General features: G+C 50.6%; 1 protein-coding gene across 1 annotated transcript; it reads left to right on the forward strand.

Annotated features, from left to right (window-relative positions):
* The first annotated feature begins 6,426 nt into the window (after positions 1-6,426).
* Positions 6,427-18,662, forward strand: LOC144153265 (solute carrier family 22 member 7-like). Its single transcript, XM_077684916.1, has 3 exons — positions 6,427-7,822; positions 14,217-14,291; positions 18,613-18,662. Exons 1-3 carry the CDS (start codon positions 6,427-6,429, stop codon positions 18,660-18,662), a joined length of 1,521 nt encoding a protein of 506 aa, XP_077541042.1.
* Positions 18,663-22,112: the final 3,450 nt, after the last annotated feature.

The raw sequence follows: 22,112 nt of genomic DNA on the forward strand, positions 1-22,112 counted from the left end.
AGTTCGGGGTGGACGTGTTTCGCCCATACAGGGGTCCACGTCGCACGCACTTGTAATTGTCTGAACAGTACTGCCTCTTGCCTAGAGAGGTTCGAGTGAGGCCCAGGGTATCGTCTCCGGGAGTCCCGGAAGCACTTCAGTACCTCACCGTACGTAGTAATCGGGTTGAAGTCTTCACCTTCGTTGTCGTGATCGTCCGCTGGAGGAGGGGAGACCGAGCCGGCGTTGCGTCTAGTGAGCGCACTCGCCATCCGGTCCGCGTCCTCGTTGCGGTTCGTTTCGGGTCCCACTGTGCCCATGTGGGCTGGGAACCACTTGATGAACACCGTTGTCTGTGATGACCGTAGGGCCCCGCACACCCTCACAACACACGGGTGCACCTTGTTCTCGGCGAAACGCAGGACGGCCGTCCGGGAGTCGCTGAGGACGGTGGTGCAGTTAGGGTTGGAGAGAGCCAGCGCGATGGCCAGCTCTTCCGCTTGTTCAGTGGATGATGCCACGATGCTGCCGGCCGTGTAGAGCTCACCGGTGGTGGCTGCGACGACGGCGGCGGCGTCCGGGTACCTGGCCACGTCCACGTAGAAGGCCCCGGTGTCGTTGGAGTGAGTGGTTGTAAGTGCCCGCGCTCGAGCGAGCCGTCTTTCGTTGTTCTCCCCTGGACTCATGTGGCGAGGAAGTGGGGCAACCTGCAGCTTGCGCAGTAGGTCCCGCGAAAGCGGCAGCCAGTCCCTACCTTCCTGCAGCCTCGTTTGATATCCTATCCTTTGTAGTATTGCCCTTCCCGTTCGGGTCTGCGCGAGACGTGTAAGCTGCGCGGTTTTCTGCGCACGCCTAGCTCAAGGAGCCGTTCGTTATTAGTGTGGTTGTAAAGACCAAGTGCAGCTTTGTGTGCCTTGCGTATGAGCGCCTCCAGCTTTCTACGCTCGAGGTCGGTCCAGTCATGAAAGGCCGCGACATAGGCCAGGTGGCTGATGGCGAAAGACTGTACGAGTTTGAGCAGGTTGTGCTCTCTCATGCCAGCGTATTTGGTTGAAATCTTCTTAATTAAGCTTATGGCTGTGGAGACCTTGGAATCCAGTAGCTCAACGGTGTGGCCGTTGTAGCGTAGCTCTTCGATGTGGAGACCAAGGACACGCAAGGTGCTGACTCTTGGGATGGTAGTACCGTCACCCGCATGGAGCTGTATGTCGGCAGCGCATGTTTGAGTACAAGTTCCCAGCCGTGGTTTTGTGTGAGCCAAACAGATCTGCCCCGTTTTGTGTCTCCGGTTACGTTCTCCTGTTGTCACAGAAGGAAGGCTACCCAGTAAGGTATTATAATGCGTACGACAGGACATGCCTTACGTCAGACATGCGCTTTCTGCTCATGCTTCTAATGAATATATTTGTGTGACGTTAACGCACAAGTGTCGAGTCATTTCGGTCATCGGGGCTAACATACCTCCACGCGCGGACGTTGACTGCACGTACCTGAGCTCTGTGGTGCACACTTGTCCCGGTCCACACATTATCGTAGGTGATTTTAGTGCCCACCACACCCTGTGGGACAGTGCGGCTATTACCAAGAAAGAAAATGACGTGGCAAACTTTATCCACGACGAAAGCTTCGTGGTTATTAAAGACGGTTCCCTTACCTTTCTTCATGGGATCTCGTACAGTAGTTGCTTGGACCTTGCAATCGCATCGAGGACTCTGTAGCCATCTGCAACTTGGTGCTGTGATGTTGAGTCACATGGGAGTGACCACAATCCAACCTACGTACAACTGCGCTGGTTCCGCACGTCTCATATCCCTAGGATCCGTTGTACTGATTGACGGAAGTTTACGTTGATGGTTGGGGAGTCATGCATAGCTATATATTACGTCGGAGTCCGACGTAGAAAGCGTCATATTGTCTGCTATGGAGTGCACCACGAAGTACTTTGGCACTCCCAATCGAACACCCATAGATGTCGTGTACGAAGAACTCCGTGCCATACGACGCCGCGCAGAGAAGAGGTATAGAAGGACCCAGGCTGCAGCAGATCTAACAGAATGCCGCCGCGTGCAACGGAAAATACTACGCCATTTAGAAAAGCTTGGAAGAGAGCGCTGGAGGCGATTTTGCTCTTCATTAAATCCGCGCAAGCCCCTTTCAAGAATTTGGCAAGCGATGCGAAGTCTTCAGTACCACCCAAAACAACTGTGCCCTTGTCGTGCTTTGGCTCTAAGCACAGGAAAAAGCGAAGTAGAGGTAGCTGAAACATACTGCAAAATGGTTGTTGATGGATCCCACACTCTGCTTCCCAGTACACAAAGGCGTACACCGCAGACCACAGACGACCAATTCAACGTTCCGTTCTCGACGCAAAAGCTGGATGCCGCTCTTTCAGCCTCCTGCCGTTCATCTGCTCCAGGACCTGATGGTGTGCGGTACTGCGTGCTGCGAAATCTTGGCAGCGAAGGTCGGAAAGCTCTCTTATCATGGTTCAATGCAACGTGGATCTTTAGCTCTGTCCCCAACCACTGGAAATGCAGTCGAGTGGTTACTCTACTGAAGCCAGAAAAATCCCCCTTGGAGCTTTCCTCATACAGACCCATCGCCTTGGCAAGCTGCATCGGAAAGGTTGTGGAGAGAATGGTGCTGGCCCGACTCGAATGGTTTCTTGAGAAAAACAACATTTACCCCAATGTCATGACAGGATTCTGAAGAGGACGATCCTGTATAGACAGTGTCATCAATCTGATGTCACAAGTGGAGCAAGAAAGAAACCGTCACCGAATCGCGGGCGCATTGTTTTAGATGCAAAGCATCTCTTGCTCGGGGCTATGTCCGTCCATCGGCGTCCGTCCGCACCTCTCCCCCTCTCCCCACCAGCTGTGCGTTAGCGCGCGCGCTGCTCCTCCTCTCCTCCTCTCCGCGCGCCGCTCCCTCAGTTGGTGCTTGTCCGATGAACTGAATGGATGCCAGCAATTCTGTCAGCGAAATGGCGAAAGTGTAGCCGCTTCGAAACGCCAGCGTCGAGCAGCGGATCCCACACTGCGAGAAAGCGAAGCCGTTTCGGCACGCCAACGTCGCCAAGCGGATCCGGATGCGGTTCGCCAACGAGAAACCGCTTCGAAACGCCAGCGTCGCCAAGTGGATCCGGATGCCGCTCGTCAACGCGACCGCGCGCGCGACGGGGAGGTTGGAAACTCCGAGATGCTTTGCATCACCACATAGTTCCCTTCGGGGAGAGGGTGTAATTTTTTTTACACCAAAGGCACCTATGACAACGTGCTCCACAATGCTATTATGGATGCTCTAGAGATTTTGGGTGTAGGCGGCCGATTCTATGCGTGGATTTCGAGTTACCTTACTGGTCGCACAATCTTCATGTCCACGTCTGCCGGTGACACAGGACGCCACCTGGTTTATCGCGCTGTTCCACAAGGAGGAATAGTGAGCCCCACCCTCTTTAATATTGCCCTAATCATTCTCGTGGAAAAAATGCCTGGAGTCGTCAGAGTCACTATGTACGCTTACGATATCTGCATCTGGACTTCTAGTGTAACTCGACCGCAGCTTCTAGCCCTTTTACAGCGAGCGGCAACAACGACGTCTCGGTACTTGTGCCGACAAGGTCTGAGTTTAGCGCCAGCAAAATGCGCCGTTCTTGCATTCACCAGAAAGTCGATGCTCCGATATCCTATATCATAATTAAGGGGACACTGATACCTTACGTCACGCACCATAGATTTTTAGGGGTAACTGTAGACCACGGTCTGTCGTGGACGAAACACATCGCCTCGCTGAATACTAAACTTGCAAGCCTTGTGCATATTCTTCGTGACGGGAATGAGATGGGGACCATCTGAGAGCGCTCTTCTCCAGTTGTACCGGAGCCTGTTTTTGTGGTATCTTCGTTACAGCCTGCCAGCCATTTCAAACTTGCGAACTTCTTCCCGGCAAACATTGGAGGGTTTGCAAGCACAAGCCTTCAGAATATGCTTGGGACTACCACAATGTACGTCTGCTGTGGGAACAATTGCCGAGGCATGTGTGTTTCCAATGGACGCACTTCTTTTGTGCGAACCGCTTCGAGTCTACCTTAGATGTTTAACAAGGCATGAACACCCTCCATTATCGGCTCTTCCTACTGCATGCTCGAGAAGTAGTTTTGCGGCAGCCATTTTGCTACATCAACATAGAATTCCATGATGTCTCACCCCAATGGTGGTTTCAGAATCCTCTGTGGTTACTATCAAAACCATCAATCCACCTTTCCACCCCAGGAATTGTGAAGAAGTCCTCTTTCCCATCAATAGCCCTCAAACAGTGGACCCTAGCGTTCTTGTGAGGCAAGTACGCCAGAACTGTACATGTATATACTGATGGCTCTGTGACTGCATCCAGGTCTACCGTGGTTGTGGTAATTCCAAGCCTATGCGTTACTAGAGGATTCACACTAGACCACAAGACAACTTCTACTGCTACTGAGTTGGTTGCCATACGGGAGGCGATTCGTTTAGCCTCCCGTGAATCACCTCAAGCTTGAACCCTGTTTTGTGACTCAAAGCCAGCACTCCAGGTCATCAATGGAGTTATGAGGCAAGGACCTTATTATGCCCTTGCTGCGGAAGTACTCGAATCATGCTCCTTGGCACTGCAACAAGGACATGTCCTCACCATTCAGTGGGTACCAGGCCATTGCGGGCTAGCTGGTAACGGTTGGACTGACGAGGAGGCAAGGGTTTCTGCAAATGCAGATATTGTACGTCTGCCCTTCGCAAGGACGGACGCGACCGCCCTTCTGTCTACCATTCTCCGCTTGCCTCTGCGAGTCACTGGTCCCACCTTGACAATCGTCATAGAAGACTACACCGTCTGGACCCCGACTGCAAGTTTCGGTTACCTCCTGGTATTCAGCGAAACCACGCCACGCTGTTTCACCGACTACGGCTTAGCGTAGCCTTTACCCGTCGCTACAAGCACCTCATCGGAGTTACGAGTGACCCCGATTGTGAAACATGCCGTGTACCAGAGACTATTTCGCATGTTCTTTGCCACTGTCCACGCTACGCACATCCTCGAGAACAATTAGCGAGATCGTTGGCCCGTTTGGACTGTCGTGTGGTGTTGGAGGAAGTACCGTACTTACCCGATTCTAACGCGCCCCCGATTCTAACGTGCACCCGATTTTCCTGGCAAAAAAAAACAAAAAAACTTACTTGCACTACACGCACGGAACTTTGTGACCCAGGCAAACGAATGCGAGGGAAATGGGCGATTTATTTCCCGAAGTAATCTCACTCATCTTACTCCTCGTCGCTTTCCGCTGACCACAACATCTCGTCCTCGGTGCCGTCAAGAGCGTTCGCGATGCCACACTTCTGAACGAACGTTCAACCATGGTCGATGGGATCGTGGCCCACGCCTCGCACGCCCATCCCGCGAGCTTCTCCAGAGGCGCACGCTTCAGCCGACCGCTCGTTTTGAACGCGTGAGAGCCGCTGCTGCCGTTGCTGTTATCAAGCGCGCAAGTGGAACGATTTGACAATTTCTGTGAACGCCGATAGAAAAGCCTAGGCGCCTATGCTTCCTGCGTTCGAAACATTGCTGCTAAAGGCTTTGGCGCCATCTTGAGATGGAGATGGCGATGGCGATGGGTGGGACGAAATTTTCGCTGTTTCGGCAGTTTTGATTTCGTATCCGATTCTAACGCGCATGCGATTTTTCGGCCTATTTTTCCGGAAAAAAGGTGCGCGTTAGAATCGGGTAATTACGGTACTGCTGGGACCTTGGCCAGACGCACAGCGTTCCCACGAGGCATTTAAAACTGTGCTGACATTTCCGCGCAGCAGCGACCTCTCAGCGATATTGTAGTTGAGGCCCGTCCGGCTGCACTTCAACACATGTACAGTTATAAGTACAGGCATCTTCTGCACATAGCCATTTATTCATTTCTCCGCCATCTTCATCTCTGTCGTCCTAAATTCCCACTCTTTCCTTCCCTTTCCCTGCTCACAAACAGAATAGCTGGCCAGATATACTACCATCAGGCCGACCTTTCTGTGTTTTCTCATTTCAGTGAAGTTCCTCTCTCTCTCTCTCTCTCTCTCTCTCTCTCTCTCTCTCTCTCTCTCTCTCTCTCTCTCTCTCTCTCTCTCTCTCTCTCTCTCTCCACCACCTAGCTGGCGCTTGCAACTTCACAAAGGGGTCGTAAAATATCTATTCAAAATCCACCATCCAGAATCATCTCTGATATCTCTTGAAGATTGAAGAACGTGTCCCCGTAAATTTGTAGCACAACAGCGTGTGTTGAGCGGATTTTCGGGGGCCAGCTGATGTGAATTTTGACACTAGGGAGCATTGCTAGGTTCTGCTAGGGTAAATGAGAAAGAAGAAGTCGCAAGGAACGGCGGCCATCATTTATTCTCACGCAAATTGCCAACCAAACGCATGAGGATGTCATTGTCCCAAACAACGCCCACCGTTGCGAAGAAGTCGAAGCGCACGCACTTCACTACAGATCCTTACACCGGAGAGGAACCGCGCGACTCCGAGTGCACCCCATTCGGCAACGGACCATTCCAACTGTTGGTCCTGCTCATCACGACGGTTGCCGGTGGAGTCTTATTCATACAGTATACGCTCTTCGGGCTCTCGTCACGCGAGATGGACCACTGGTGCCGGCGCCCCAAGGAGTTCGCCCACATGAGTGTGGGCGCGTGGAAGCAGTTCGCCATCCCTCGGAGCGCAAACGGCAGCTACAGCCGCTGCACGGTGCGCGACCCGCCCGACGGAGGGCTGTCCGCTCGCGTCGTGGCCTGCACCGCGTGGGAGTTCAACCTGAGCGAGTACGGCAACACTGTGGTGAGCGAGTGGAGCCTCGTGTGCCACAGGGCCTATCTGAGCGACGTGGCTTCTTTCGTGAACTCTGCCGCCATGATCTTGTCGCTTCCGGTGGCCGGCGCAGCAGCGGACCACATTGGCCGCAAGACGGTCTCCTTCGTCGCGCTGACAGCCCTCCTCCTCACGCTCGTTACGAGTAGCCTTGCTGTCGACTTACAGACCTTCATAGTGACGCGGGCCATAGCGGCGGCCACGTCAACGTCGCTGGTCTCTCTCTTCGTAGTTCTCTACGAGGTCACGACGCCGGACAGGAGACTGGCATACTGCACGGTCGCTCTGGCCCTCGCTACTGTTTTCGGGGAGGTCTACCTGTTTTTCGTGGAGTACTTTAAAGTCGGCTGGTCCATGTCTCAGCTGCTAATAGCCGCCTTGGGCCCGGCGCTTCTCGCCACCTACTTCACCCTGGAGGAGTCACCAGCCTGGCTGCTGGCCAAGCAAAACATCGACGAGGCTGATCGTGTCGTCCGCGAGGTGGCACGCTTCAACGGCAAGCCGAGCAAGGAATGCTCCACGCTGCTCAGGACGCACCTGAAGAAGTCTCGTTTGCCAGGGGAGGAAGGTGACCTTGCTTCTGTTTTTCCGACGCCACGCTGGAGGCGGTTCCTTCTGATCGCTTTCGTCTGGCTCGTCGTAGGGTGGACGTACAGCCACTATACAACTGGATTTGGAAAGCTTGTCAGCCGACCCGTGAGCGTCGGCACGACTCTCCTCTTGGTACCCATGTTTATGCTTGTGTGGCCACTTCTCAAGGGTGGTCGACGAGTCACGCCCGCAGTGAGGACGTCCCTGCTAGTCTTCAGCGCCTCGTCAGCGCTTCTCTTCGCGCTGACGGACAGGGAAGCGCCACTGGTGCATACCGTCCTGCACGTAACTATGCGGCTGTCGATCCACCTGCCTACAGCGTTCCTCTTCTACATAACGATCAGCTTGTACCCAACCAGGATGCGATGTATGGTGGTTTCGACGTGCTTCGCTTTTGGCGTTTTTTCCGACAAAGCGGGGCATGCTGCGTTCTCTCTGGTACTACAGAAGCGCGAAGACGTCGCACTGGGCATCACAGCCGTTATGACGTCGCTAGCCGCTGTGGCCGCATGCTACTTGCCTTCCCACATCTCCGGCGTCACCATTACAGCCGGCAGACTCTTTTCTACCACGTGGCCGAGCATATCCGGCTTCGTGCAACCGGACCGTTACCTCGTTGAGTCGCTGGTTTCGTTGCCGAAAGGTCCAGTTAGGTCGGCTATCTACAAGCGCCGCTCCCGCGTCAACTTGATGCCGGAAGCGTTCAGAGCACGTCTGTTCCGACCATTCAGACATCGGAACTGATATGTTTGACCACCGCGCAGGCTTGCCAATGCTGCTTCTGTGGAACTTCGGTGAAGGAAGCAGGGAACTAAATAATGAGAAACTAGGAACGAGCTACTGGTTGCGAGGCAGAACAAGAACTCGAACGTGTACAGTGTTTTCGTTCGCTATTGCACCAAAACTGTGCCGTCTGATCTTTCTCTATTAGGCATTCTCGGAAGTCTGTTATTCTCGTATTGAAGTCCTGTTTGCCGTTTAGCAAATTATCGAAACCCTTCTACCCTAGCCGTGCGTTTTACGCTGTTTTTTACAGGCCTCCTTATTTTATTCGGGGCCTTTCAAAGATTCAAACAATGACATGCAAACAGTAAATGGTTCATTGTCGAGAGACCAACCGGTGCAGCACTAAATCTTGAAATCTTTGTCGCGCTGGAAATGGTGCTGCGATCGAGATTGAAATTATGCGTAATCTTTAAAGCGAAAGCCATAAATCTTGGTGCTTTAAGCACGCGCGTTGTGATGTTCAGAAAAAAGGTGGTACAAGAAAATCAGTATTGAAGTTGCAGGAGCTGCGCACCGTGAGTCGGGGACCAGGCGCCAGGAGAGGCGAACAGCAGTGCGGGAGGAGGGCTCCAAAAAAGGGTGACTTAGCGCGCCATTTCTGCAGCTAGCGGAGCAAGCTTAGGAAGGTGCTGTCCACGGGGCTGGTCAAGTGGTTCCGGCCGCGGCTGCTCTGTTTAACAGAATATTCGACTGCAGTTCAACAGGAGTGTGCTGGCGACAACAATCGAGCGCAACGAGCTTCGGAGGGTGCTGTCCAGTGGGCTGATCACGTCGTGGTGGGCTCGGCTGCCCAGTTCGAATGAAAGTTCAATAGGAAATCAACAGGAGGCTCTTAGCGATGGCAAGCGAGCGGAACGAGCGGTGGAAGGTCCTCTCCACGGGGTGGTCAAATGGTGGCGGGAGCAGCCGCAACGTTCGACAGAAAGTTTAAAAGCATATGGATATGTCCAACAACGCTTTCGCCTTCACAGTCTTAGAAAGTTCAGAGCATGCACAGAATTTTTCAAAGGGAAGCGTACTTTGTCTCTCTGGTGGCGGTATTGTTACCTAAAACACTCTGTTGCAAAATTACGCCCACCTCCCCTCGCGGGAACCATGGTGTGATGCGACGCTGAGGGGGGGGTTCAAGCGCAAGCGGAGAGCAACCGTCGACCGAAAGGCCGCCGGAGAGCGGCACACCGCTTATATGCGCAGCGCGCCCGAAGGAGAGGAGACCGTGGAAGAGAGAGTACTGCAAATGCGCCGGCGCCAGTGTGTCTGCCGCGGCTATGACGCAACACAATCCAACACAATCCACTTTATTCCAATCCAATCCAAATCCAATCCAATCCAAGCCAAGCCAAGCCAATAGACCCTTTGCAAAATGGCCAAATCGTTGGCGGAAAAGCAGCAAGCCACTCTGGCAACACTGTGCAACCGCTGCGCCGCCATTAGAAAGGAAGCGAAAAGGCTGCGAGCACAGAGTTTCTATGGAGTAGCTACCGTCCACCGCCCACGTAATTGCATACGCGTCCCGCGAAGTGGTGTTTCCCACTGCAGGATGGGAAAATAACTTTGCCGCCCTTCCTTCGATAGAAGAGTGGCATATTCAGGAGTTCTTTCTTCGAGATCGACCACTGAAAGGTCCTACGAGTACGAGCGATCATACGTCAGCGTGGAGACCTACGTTACGCCATCGTCAGTGTTGACAAACAGCAGCAAGCAAAGGTAGGATTTGTTGCTAATAAAAAATAGCCTTAGCGCTGCCTCCTTGTTTGGTTGTCGAGTTTTAACTGTGTTTAATCGATGCGCTCTTGCTCCGTGGTAGCTGCGGCTGGCCGCTATGAACGGGCTATGAAGGGTCCGTCTCTGCTGAGCGCTCACTTTGCGTATGTTCGAACTTTCAAAACTATTCGCGAAAATGACCAAAGCATGCATAATGAAACTGATTTTGATGTCTCTGCTACAGGTCATGTTTGCGATTCACCGCCTCAGTACTTGCGGCGCTTAATTTTTCAGTCGGTGAATGCGGTGCTAATGCGGGAGCGATAGGTCGCACGCGTTCGTCAGCAGCGAGCAGAGGCAGTCGACCTTGAGAGGAACTCAGAGGAAGAAACAAACACAGAAGAAATAGGAGAAAAGAAGCCTGGGCGCGTCTCGACTCGCCCCAGACGAACTGTTGTGCAGCGAGGTAGATAAGCGTAAGCGATTTGACCAGCGTTAATCTTCGAAAGGTAGCGCAAAGCACCACTCTAGGAGAGAAATATGACTACGGCGATGGGGCAACAGACTCGTGAAGCCGTGGGCGAAAACGTGCAACCGCAACGGCGTTGCTACGACCTGCTTCCTTTCTAATGGCGTCGTCACGTTCACCACCAGTGTTACCACCGCTGAATTCTCAGTGTTGTCCGCCTTTTTGCAAAGGGTCTATCCATTCGAATCCAATCCAATGCCCCTCGCGAGAGAGGGGCATCGGAGAGGAGAGGGGGTGAGTGGCGGAGAGCGCAGCTCGCGCGGCGAGGAGAAGGGGGGAGGTGCGGACGACAACAACGCCGACGACGCTGCATGGACAAGGCGAGTGAATGAGATGCATTTGCATCTAAAAGCCAACTTTACAAAATGATGAGGCACCTGCTGCTGCTGCTGCTGCTGCTGCTGCTGCTGCTGCTGCTGCTGCTGCTGCTGCTGCTGCTGCTGCTGCTGATGATGATGATGATGATGATGATGATGATGATGGTGGTGGTGGTGGTGATTACACACTAAAAAATGTTTGCCGCGGTCGAAATCGAACATGGGTCCCTGGCATTATGGAGGCGGCGTGTACACAATTGAGCCATTCCGACACGGTCAAACCAGTTTGTATTTTAAAGTGAATTTGAATTATTTGTTTTGAACAACGACAAGGGGTAGCTCATCTTTCTCGTGAGGGAGTTTTCACTTTGATCGTTGACGCTAATGACGGGGGCTCCCACCTCCCTTCTTCCCTCTCCTTCCTCTCGGGCACAATAAAAATTATGCACTCACTCTTTCATTGCCGCGGCTTTGACGTTGGCGCTTCGCCATTTGAATTTCGCACGCAAAAAAGCGCCGCGTTTCTACCATCGTCGTCATTAGACTTAGGGGATTTATCTTTTGCTTTGTTGCGGTTCAATACCGCTCCCGTTATTTGCCAGCCTCCGGTGTGTGTGAATGCATTTTGCTTCAGGCAAACACACAGGGTAAAATGTTATGAATAGAGGCGGGATTTGTAGGCACTAAAAGACGCGTTTTCGGCGCCAAAAATGGGCAGGGAAAACAACGTTCTAGGCCTACAACGTCCCAATTTCAGGCACTATAAATATAAACATAAATACGAATAATTTCACATGAAGACGTGCGCGACCAGTATCTACAACAGGAAAAAGGAAAAATGTAATTGTTTCTGATCACACAACGGCATCAACAGTTGAAGATATCCATTCAATTGTCCCACAAAACTGCTACACTAATGACGTCAAATTGGCTTAATTCCCCAAGAGTACTGCTCAATGGCTCAATTGCACAATGGCCACTTTCGCTTGCCCGTACGTCGCATACCGCGAAAAAGGCATGAACAAAAAAAAAAACTTTAAAGCTGAGAACACTCTCTAAAGAAAGTGTTGTTTCGCAATTACATTGTGACACAACAAAAACAGACAAATAAAAAACGGTCGGGAAGTGACAAATTTTTAAGAAATTAAAAGCAGCTTTGGCAATTTTCTGTTACACAATAATATTATCTCAATGGTACAGACAAGACGTCCCAACACTGCCAAAAACACTTCTGCACATTTGAAGAGCATTTCTGAAAAAGTGTTTAGCAGCCGAACATATTTTTAACGGAAAAACCTTATTTTAGAGCCCGTCGACAGTGTAAATTCTTAGGCGGAAGGAAATGCCGCCCCGAAGTGATGTTTCGCCATAATCTTCGTGCGAACTCGCCAATCTAATAATGGTGGGCTAACAAAGGCGTGTTGGGTGCTCAACCGTTGCGGTGAAAATATTTATTTGGAAATGCTTCCAGGAACGAGGATATGACTGCCCGTCTTTGAAGAAATCTTTTTGTAGAATACGCGGAACACAGCATAAGAGTCACTGTGAAAATTGTGACAATAATGGCAAACTATCTCCAGATTTTTGGATTCTAAATTTTGTCTCTTGTCATTGAGACTGAGCTTGCAGACTGAGAAGGAACTCTCGACGTCGACAGATGTTATTAGAAAGAAATTGTGCGTTGGAACATTCGGTGAGTGGCTTAGTCGCCACTGAGCTCCTAGTGTGCTTCCCGGAACATGCCGCCCAGCAACACGAATAACGATCTCAGGCTGCAATCGAAAGCGAAAATTGAGGATAAATAGTGAAGGTTCACATATGCACCGATTTCCAAAATAGGCATTTATAGGCACTATAAAAACACCTGTTAGTAAACATCTTCTTCATGCTCAGATATCAAAGTGGGGCGACAGGAGCGCAAGGATAAAATAAGCATTTTCCTAAAATCCGGTGTCTAATTATTAAAGATGCTGAAACAATCTATATTCGTAAAACGTAAATAACGCACAAAAAAGGTTGCGTGTATGTTCATGATCTGAGTTAAAATATTTTTATTCGGTATAAAAAAGAGGGATGAAGGAATGCGGCAATCCTAACTCCCGAATTCCGCTGGCCTCCAACGGCGCTGTGGCTCTCTCTTCCAGCCATCGCTGGCAGGCAATGTCATCGCGATTCTGCCCCGGATCGAAACGCGTCTTCGCGGGGGCGTTCATTGCTGTTGCCCCCTAGTGCCCGCTTTTTAACCGAGTTCAAGGTACCAGAAAGTACAAAAAAAGACTGCTGAAATGTGCTGAGGTAAAGAAGTAACCATTTTAGAACAGAAATTGTGAAGGCGGCGGAGCGGACGTGGAAGCAGTGAGCAGGCTTGGTCGGCTGGCCGCTCATGCATTACTGGACATTTGGATTGGTGTATCGGCTTGAGCCTCAGACGGCAGCTGTCGTCATGAATGTCCAACTCCCCTAAATGGTCGTGTCAGCAGAATTGGATGTGGCTATGCTCACGTTTCACGCCGAAAACAAATGTAGTTGCAGTAAAATCGCGCTGCCTATTCTGTGGGCCAGACCACTGAATAATGTCCATCTTTATTTCGAGGTCCAGATTTGATGGTTATGTTCTATTTTGAGCTACGGCATCCGTGTCCCAGCTGTGGCAGAGTATTTGGTTTTGGCGCTAACGCATCTTGGTTCCATCCCCAGCAGTTATGTAGTGTTTCTTTCCAGCTGAATTTTTTGCGGTATCCTGTTTTCTTAAGTCAATTCTATGCATTATGTATGCAGATAAGTGGGGATTGGCATCTTTCAGGTTGATATAGACGAATAATCAACTATACTGTGGTACGGTCTATCGAATAAACCTGAATAAACCTGTGGTTTGGTCCACAGAATAGCGTTGCAAATTACGCCTTGTTCGTGATCATCATCATTCACTGCTCCTCAGAATAGGCACTGCCTGTCAGAATCTGTCCTGAGCTTCTAACGGCAGCTAGCATCGAGGCTCTTCGATTTTGCGTCTCGGACTCACCGCGGACTCCCCGAGAAGCAGTCCGGCATTCGATTTTCCCACGTATCCCTATGGCTTCGGGGAATCCTCGGGCTACCCGCGGACTATCCGCGGTGTGCCCGAGATGGTAAATCGAAGAGCCCCATCGTCACTTGCCAACCCCCTTGAGTGCGCATGCGGGAATGTTGTTATGCCTACATTCAGCCTTAGCGAAGGTAACCGTAACGTTGATCCTATCGCTGGGCCAAGTAGCGTCAAATTGTGACGCACGCTACGGGTACCGGTTAATGACGTAACTCCCCAAAATTCGAGGGTAAGGGTAACGACAGCCAGTTCAATACGCAATGGAGACGTCAGGCTGCCGCATACTTACACCTCCCTTATGGGCGCGTTCCTCTCTTCAACTTCGTTTCTCCGGTTGCAGCCAAGAGAACAGACGTGCGTACCCTTTCTGGGGGATTGGCAAATTCGGACTGGGATCTCATCATCGTGGAAGAAGGTGAGAAATTAAAACAGCGAAAATTCAGGTCACTTCATGGGTTGCCGCACACCGTAATGAGAAACTATGAATATTTGTTTTTACGGTAGCTTCAGGGTATACCAGCAAGACACACGAGATGTGGCTGTAAAGGATCGCCAGCGCAAGCTATAGCGCTATTACTTTCCCGTTTAAAGCACGTAAGAAGACTTAAATGCCCCGAGGAATTTTTTTATGTGATACAATGTACTCAGAAAAAATTGGCATTTTTTGTTTCATTAGCTGAGCTCGTTATAACTGGCGTCAGAAGCGATGCTTAATGTACGGCCTACTTAACGCAAGCTAGACGAAACAAAGAAACGAAAGGACCATTACAGCCCCTTCATTTCCCATCGGACTTGCATTCTACCCGGTCAAAAGTGACCCGCAAATGCGCTGCAGCGCCTAAAACCTAAATTACATGTATCCGCACGCGTCCGTCTTGATCATCGCGTACGCAACGCATGGCACGCATGCACTTTGCTCATCTCGAAGGCGCCAAGCATTGTTCTGACGTCAGTATGGACGTGCGCACATACACGCGCCTCTTCGAGTTTCAACTCCACCTGCGCTCGCGTTCCTTCCACGCCTATCAACTCAAGTGTTAACCTCCTTGTAAGTACACGTGAAACAGCTCCAACACGCGTGTGTATTACATAAGAAGGCTCGCTTCAAACGCTGCTCTACGTGTTTTTGTCTGCCGTTTCTGTCGACCCTTTACCGCGCCTGACAATTTACCCGGCACATCGAGCAGCACCTGTGCATCATTCCTGGCTATTTTTTTCTTGTATTCGTCAGTATCCATCTCAAGTTGAAGGGTCACGTCCGTCCCATATCCTTCCCGAAGGTAACGAGTTCAGAGGTGCTACATGTAATAACGCCCCGCTTCCTGTAAAGTGTCGGAACCAGGGAGTGCACGGGCGCGGATGTTTGAGAGGAATACTGGTTGAGCATTGCACGGGCTTCACAGTCACCTGAGGCGGACAGCTTCGAGGCGGAACCCCTTTGCTGTGGCAAATGGGCCTTGTGATCACACGACGTTGAGAGGTGATAAAGGATCTGTAAAACCTGCTTCAGCATTTCTAACGACCTTATGTTAGAAAAATGTCAAAAACCCTAGCCTGAGTGAGCCGCTGCGCCGGGGAATTAATTTACCCTCCAAGTTTCAAGTCCGTGGACCCAGCAGCTCTGACAGATATAGTTAGTTCAATCAATTCATCTGTATTTATTAGTACAGATATACACATACACCCGATAGGGCTGACCTCTGCATTGGAGCAGAACTCAACTCTCAGCAGGGGAGCGTATTTTATTCCCACATTCTCAGACCTCGCTGGCGAAACTGCCCTGGTAACAAGGGTTCACTAGCATACGTGTAAAAGTCATGACAGTTGAACCCCTTTATAAGAGACACGTGCAGGGGAGCAGTTTCTGTCTCTTATACGAGATGTCTCTCATAAGCAGGGAACCATGTTTTCACTTACTAATCAGACCCTAGTTCAATGTGCGCACCGTATGACTAAAATAAGCTCAAAGGAATGCTACAGCACATTGCAAAAGATTCATTCTAATTTATGTTTGGCCCCCACAAATAATGAAACGGTTCTGAATCTTTATTTGCTTCATGACGGTATTTACACTGTTTTTTACAACTGATTCTTCAAGCTTTTTTTCCTTTCACTGTTTGTGGAAGATGAATCGTAGATGTTGAGTTCACAAGCCTGATAAATAGCCAGAGCGCACAGCTTCTTCCGCTGTGTGCTCAGGCTATTCATTACGCTTGCAGGACTCAACATCTGCGATGCTGATTGGGAGCTACGTGTGTGGGAGAGCCTGCATGTGTGGTCGCGCTCCAATGGATGGCAGTAAGCTTCAACCCCATCTGTAAGTTGCATTTCCATGGGCAGGGCTTCTCACCGTCTTTTCATAGCTCACTGAACCACTGTGTGTTTGCTTAAGTTAAAATGCAAGCGTCTGTCGTCCACCTGTGCTTCCACAATGGAAGCAACTGCAATTAGTAACTGGTGGCACTGCGTCTGCAGTTAGAATGTCTGTTACAAGCGAGATTATTGATTAAAGTTCAAGGATGACTTGTCCCTTATAACCAACTGTCTTCTACATCCGATGTCTGCTATAAATGAGGTCAATTTAATGGGAAAAAAGAGGCAGCCAACCATGTGGGTGAATAGTGTCTCTTATACCCATTTGTCTCTTACATCCATGTCTCTTATAACGAGGTTCAATTGTATTACTTCGAATGTCCCAAAAGAGCAACCAAGAGCTCCCCCAGGGGACGTTTGCAAATGTTCAGAATGTTCGGATCCCCTAAGAACACCCCCAGCACATCACCCTTGAGAAAACAAGCATACGACGTGCCCGATAACATTTCAAAATAAAAATAGCGCTCAGGAAAGACAGAGACAGAGAAGACGAGTGGACGGGAGCGAAAGCTCTGCTCCGATGAGATCCCCTCCAGAGCGTACAATTATGCCAGGGCACACACAAGTACAGACGGTTTAAAATGGCTACGAGGGGAAGGGCCGTGTGATATACATTTCACTGCGTGTAGCGGGACCGTTATTATTGGAGTCCTTGAGTGGCGCCGCTGTTGCTCATCGCATCCGGCGCCAACGCGTGGCGGAAGTGGCGACCCTTTGTGAGCCGTGCGGACCCTCGCTCGTCGCCCTAAGCGAGACTGGCGCGTGCTGTGCCACCCTTGACCTCCCCTCGGTGCGAGAGCAGTCCTTTTGTTTCCGCTGTGAGTGGATGGCGGGCTCGCTGCCGCTCCGTGTCCGAGCGTGCGCAACGCCGCCTTGCTCTGTCAAACCTGGGGCGGTATTCTCGTAACTGTCCCTTTTGAAAACGTCCCTTTTGCGTCCCTTTCATCGTGACGTACTTCCGGTTAAGAAGTGGACGTCGGCAGCATGAAGCAAAATTAACAGTAGGTTCGCCGCGCTTGCGTTACGTCACTTCCGGTTGTTGGCTTTTAGCCAATCAGGGCTCGCCAAAAGGGACACTTTTGAAAGGGACGCAAAAGGGACAAAACTCGAGAATACCGCCCCTGGATGTAACGAACCTCTATGCAACGCATTCCTGGATCTAACGACGTTTTTCAGTTCCCTATTGCCAGCCCCATTGAAACCCATGTGTTTGCAACCATGTGTTTGCATGTGTTTGGAAATAAATCGCTGCGCTGATGAGTCATTGTATTTTGCCCCTTTTCTCGAAAATTGGCTGGATAAATGCACTGATTTCGCGAACACCGTCCGCACAGGAAACTGCCGTGCGTTGCCAGTGTCAGTGCGGTTTCGGTTGTGTATAGGCCTGCCTGTCGGCGTGTACGTGCGCGTCTCCACTGCTATCTGTGATGTCGGTTCGGCGGTGATTAGTTCTGCTAACAGAAGACGAAACGTTTTGTCTTTTCAAGACAAGTTCCCAATTTTGAAACGCTGTCTCCGCCGGCCAAAAAATGAATATCGCCGCTTGGTACAGTATCCCAGCTAGCACCCTACCAACAATTTGGATTAAGGCAAAGAGCATCAAGTTCGCATAAAGGCGCCCTTTCAACATTAGTTTGTCCTTGAAACGAGTTAAGGCACCCAAAAGTGTCAAAAGGCAAATGAGATACTTAAGTTACGTTTGTGAATACGGGGGTCAGCGACCTTGCTTCTTCGGAGGGCCGTGTAGGCACTAAGTTTGATTGATTGATTGATTGATTGATTGATTGATTGATTGATTGATTGATTGATTGATTGATTGATTGATTGATTGATTGATTGATTGATTGATTGATTGATTGATTGATTGATTGATTTGCGGTGTTTAACGCGCCGACGCAGCGCAGGCGATGAGGCGCGCTGTAGTGGAGGGCTCCGGATTAATTTTTACCACCTGGGGATCTTTAACGTGCGTCGAAATCTCGTACACACGGGCGTTTCTGCTTTGCGCCTCCATCAGAAAAGCGGCCGCCGCGGCCGGGAATCGAACCCGCGACCTCATGCTCAGCAGTGCAACGCCTTAGCCACTAAGACACCGCGGCGGGTTAATCACTAAGTTTCTGGGAAAGCAGCAGGAGCCAATCACGCAGTTTTTCATTGTGAAATAAAGACGTTAAAGGTGAGTTCACCATCACTTATGCCTAGCATTTTCATTTCGTTTCTCCTTCACTCACGCGAGCCTTAACTCCAAGCCTGTACGTAACGAAAACCTGCATGTAACGAAAAATTGCTAATTTTCGTCAACTTCGTTATATCCAGGTTTAACTGTACTTTGTTTTGCCCGGACGCGTGCCGTTTCTTCCCAGAATTGTACGCGCGGCTGTTGCTCGTCGACGGCATAGCGGGGCGTGGATGAAAAGGAGACCTTTTCCGCCATTTCCTGGAAGAACAGTGTAGTGGTGACCGTCACATTAAAGTAAAGTCCGAGGGACAGAAAACATCAATATGACTCTCAGCGCGTACAGTTATGGACAAATGAAACGTGATCACGAAAATATAAACCAAAACACACAAATAGCGCGATTTCTTTCCGAGCAAGTAAGAATGACGCGTGTCTTTGTTACAAAAACAGAGTTGAGAAATGTGGCTTTCCGGATATACCAATAGCGCTCCATTACTGGGCCTCCACGAAGAGTATTTTTTTCAAGTGTGCGTGTTTTTGTTCGTATTTTTGTGTTCCTATTTCATTGGTCCGTGACTGTAGAGTCATAGACAAATGAAATGCGAACACGAAAATATGAACAAGAACTAGCAAATAGCGAGATTTGTTTTGATGCAAGTCAAATGGACGCTTGGCGAAATTACAGTGACAAAGTTGGGAAATGTGGCTTTTCAAATGTACGAACAGTCAACCATTATTGAACCTCCACTAACCGTATTTTTCAATTTTGCGTATTTTGGTTCACATTTTCGTGTTCGCATTTCACTTATCGATGACTTAACGCCCTTTTCGTGCACGTCAAAGAACCCGGAACAGTGTTTTGAAGGTTGCAGTAGGGAGTCCACTCTTGGAAGTTGTACATGAGACGTCGGCGTGAAATAATAGGCGAGGAAAGTGTCTCCCCTTTAATTATTCACTGGTCACGAACTGCTAACTGACATTACATCAGCATAACTACACTGACCACCCATAGGCTCAGAAAAAAAGGAAGTTCATGTTTTATTAACGACGTCGTGTCGAGTGCGTAAAATGAGTTATAACTGTCGCGAGGTCGACGAAAATTTGGTACGGACGTCCAGCAACAATTGTGGCACTTTCGTAGACACACAGTCGTGGGGGTTGATATGGGGCCGCGGTGAGCATGGTGGTCTCACCAGGATGAGAGGCGTCAGATGAGTTTCCGCACTCATCCCAACTCACACTTGGTCAGCGTTGCGGCCCTCTCAGCGATACACCAGTAGGACCGTATGCGAGTTGCTTGCCCTTTCTCGGAAGGTTGTGAGGAGCAACCTCGGTTCCCCTCGCCGTGTGCTAGTGCTTCGTCGTCGGAATGAAATCTACCGGCCTTCGCCGCCGTTTGCATGGAAGTCAGCTTATACGCTGCCATTTTTACGCGCACGCTTCATTCATAAAAAGTGGCGTTCCTATCCTCATAACCAAAAAGCGAGGCCAGAGCCTTCCACCAAAATTCCCACTGGCTGCTTGAAACCCGAAACCCCTAACCGAAATTCCCATTTGCTTCGGTGCCCTAGGAACATATATACCACATCAGGTGGATTACTGACGGTGACAGCAGCTACCAGATGTTCACGGCCCAAGCAACAAAGTTAGCCTCAGCTTTAAGTGTGGATATCTAACGTCGTCAACCGGAACGCGCAGCGTGAGGTACAGTAAGTTTTACGTTGCTTAGCACGCCGTTAAGGTTAACGTTAAGGTCCTTCTGTTATATGGTCAACCTCCAATGTCGATTGGCATCCGCAGCAACATCGCGGGCAATGCGCGTGAACTGGCAGCGCGAGAGATTTTTAGAACAGTTCGCTCTTGTAATAAACTGGTGACGCGGAGCTCCCGGGTCTGCCTCTTGCTTACGGCGTGCACCTGCGGCCGTCCTTAAAACATGGTGTCAGAAGATGAGTGAGAGCATCGCCACAAACCCAGCCTGCAAGGACCACGGTAAACTGGACAACGCCCAGCAAGCCACGACGGACCGCCGCAACACCGCGCCGAGTTAGGCCTTGCGGCCTTTGACTCCATCAAGAGGAGTGACTGCAAAGCCACGGGAAACAGAGGCCACACCGACCAACAGAAACGCCTTCAGTTGCTTTTCCAAGTATGTCGTCGTTCATTATTCAGCCTCCCGATCCCTTTTGCTTTTCTTCACCCAACGAGTGGCCCAAATGGCGGAGAAGGTTTGAACGCTTCTACACAACGTCAGGCCTAAGCGCGAAGCCGGAAGAACACCAAGTAGATGCCTTGCTCTACATCATGGGGGACAAGGCTGAGGACATCTTCAGCACATTTGAGCTCGCCCCAGACGAAGCAAAGAAATTTAGCATCGTGATGGACCGCTTCGAGAAATACTTCATTCCTCGCCGCAACGTGATCTACGAGCGAGCACGCTTCAACACGCGGGTGCAAGAAGAAGGGGAGTCTGCCGAAGACTTTGCGACGGCGCTTCACGCACTGTCCCAGCATTGTGAGTACGGCAGCCTTCAGGAGCAACTGGTCCGTGACCGCTTAGTCGTGGGTATTCGTGACAAGAAGTTGTCTGCCAGACTGCAGCTCGACCCCGACCTAACGCTTCAGAAAGCCCTGGAATCGGCACGCCAGCTCGAAATGGTCAGGCAACAGCAGGCAGAGCTTCACCCCGACCTGCCAACCGTCAACAAGGTGGGCGCTACACGTCGTGCACAGCGGCAAGACACACGCAAACCACCTTCTGATTCGAGTCAAGGCAGACCCACGGCTAACACATCTCAGGCCCCTAGGCCTTGCCGTTGGTGTGGTAGAGGTTCGCACTCCCGATCTACCTGCCCAGCAAAGGACGCAAAATGCAACTCGTGTCACAAAAAGGGACATTTTTCGTCCGTATGCCTCTCCAAAAGGGTGGACATTGTTGAAGGCGCCGATCAGGAATCCAAATGTGCTGTGCGTTTCTTGGCACCTTGAGTTCACCTGGCATCCACAACTGGGAAGCTACCATCATGGTACAAGGACAACCGTTGAAATTTAAAATAGACACGGGCGCAGATGAAACTGTACTCTCTCCAGAAGCCTTCGAACGACTTCAACATCGCCCCACTTTGGCCAAGTCTCAACGGAAGCTCCACGGGCCAGATGGACGGTCGTTGTCTGTACGGGGAGTAGCACGACTGCAACTAGCGTTCCGAGATCAACAGACCACCGAAGATGTCTACGTTCTCGAGGAAGTGCGCTGCCCTCTCCTCGGCAAGCCAGCAATTGAAAAACTCCAGCTGATCACCTGCCTCAACTATTTCAGCCACACGGTCAACCCTAAAAAGGAGTTTCCGTCACTTTTCACTGGCCTAGGCACTCTACCAGGGAAGTACGTCATTCGCCTTCAAGATGGAGCGACACCGTTTGCACTGTGCTCACCCCGGCGCATTCCCATTCCCGTTTATGAGAAGACAAAAAAGGAACTGGAACGAATGGAACAAACAGGCGTCATTTCTCGAGCAGATGAGCCAACACAGTGGTGCGCTCCAATGGTGCCGGTGGTGAAGCCCACAGGAGCCATACGTGTGTGTGTGGACTTCACAGAGCTCAACCGGTTTGTGCTAAGGGAATGGCACCCGATTCCTTCGGTTGAATACACTTTAGGACTTCTCTCTGGAGCAAGAATTT

This window comes from Haemaphysalis longicornis, unplaced genomic scaffold (assembly GCF_048455015.1).
Source record: "Haemaphysalis longicornis isolate Haplotype H1 unplaced genomic scaffold, Haemaphysalis longicornis Haplotype H1 scaffold_9, whole genome shotgun sequence".
In the NCBI taxonomy this organism is placed as follows: domain Eukaryota; kingdom Metazoa; phylum Arthropoda; class Arachnida; order Ixodida; family Ixodidae; genus Haemaphysalis; species Haemaphysalis longicornis.

What these genes read in the sequence shown, in the direction of transcription:
- LOC144153265 (XM_077684916.1), top strand. Translation starts at nt 6,427, where the DNA reads ATGTCATTGTCCCAAACAACGCCCACCGTTGCGAAGAAGTCGAAGCGC. An exon ending in GTACCCAACCAGGATGCGAT is followed by an intron (nt 7,823 to 14,216) that starts GTATGGTGGTTT and finishes CTCCGGTTGCAG; the next exon opens with CCAAGAGAACAGACGTGCGT. An exon ending in TCTCATCATCGTGGAAGAAG is followed by an intron (nt 14,292 to 18,612) that starts GTGAGAAATTAA and finishes GTTTCTTCCCAG; the next exon opens with AATTGTACGCGCGGCTGTTG.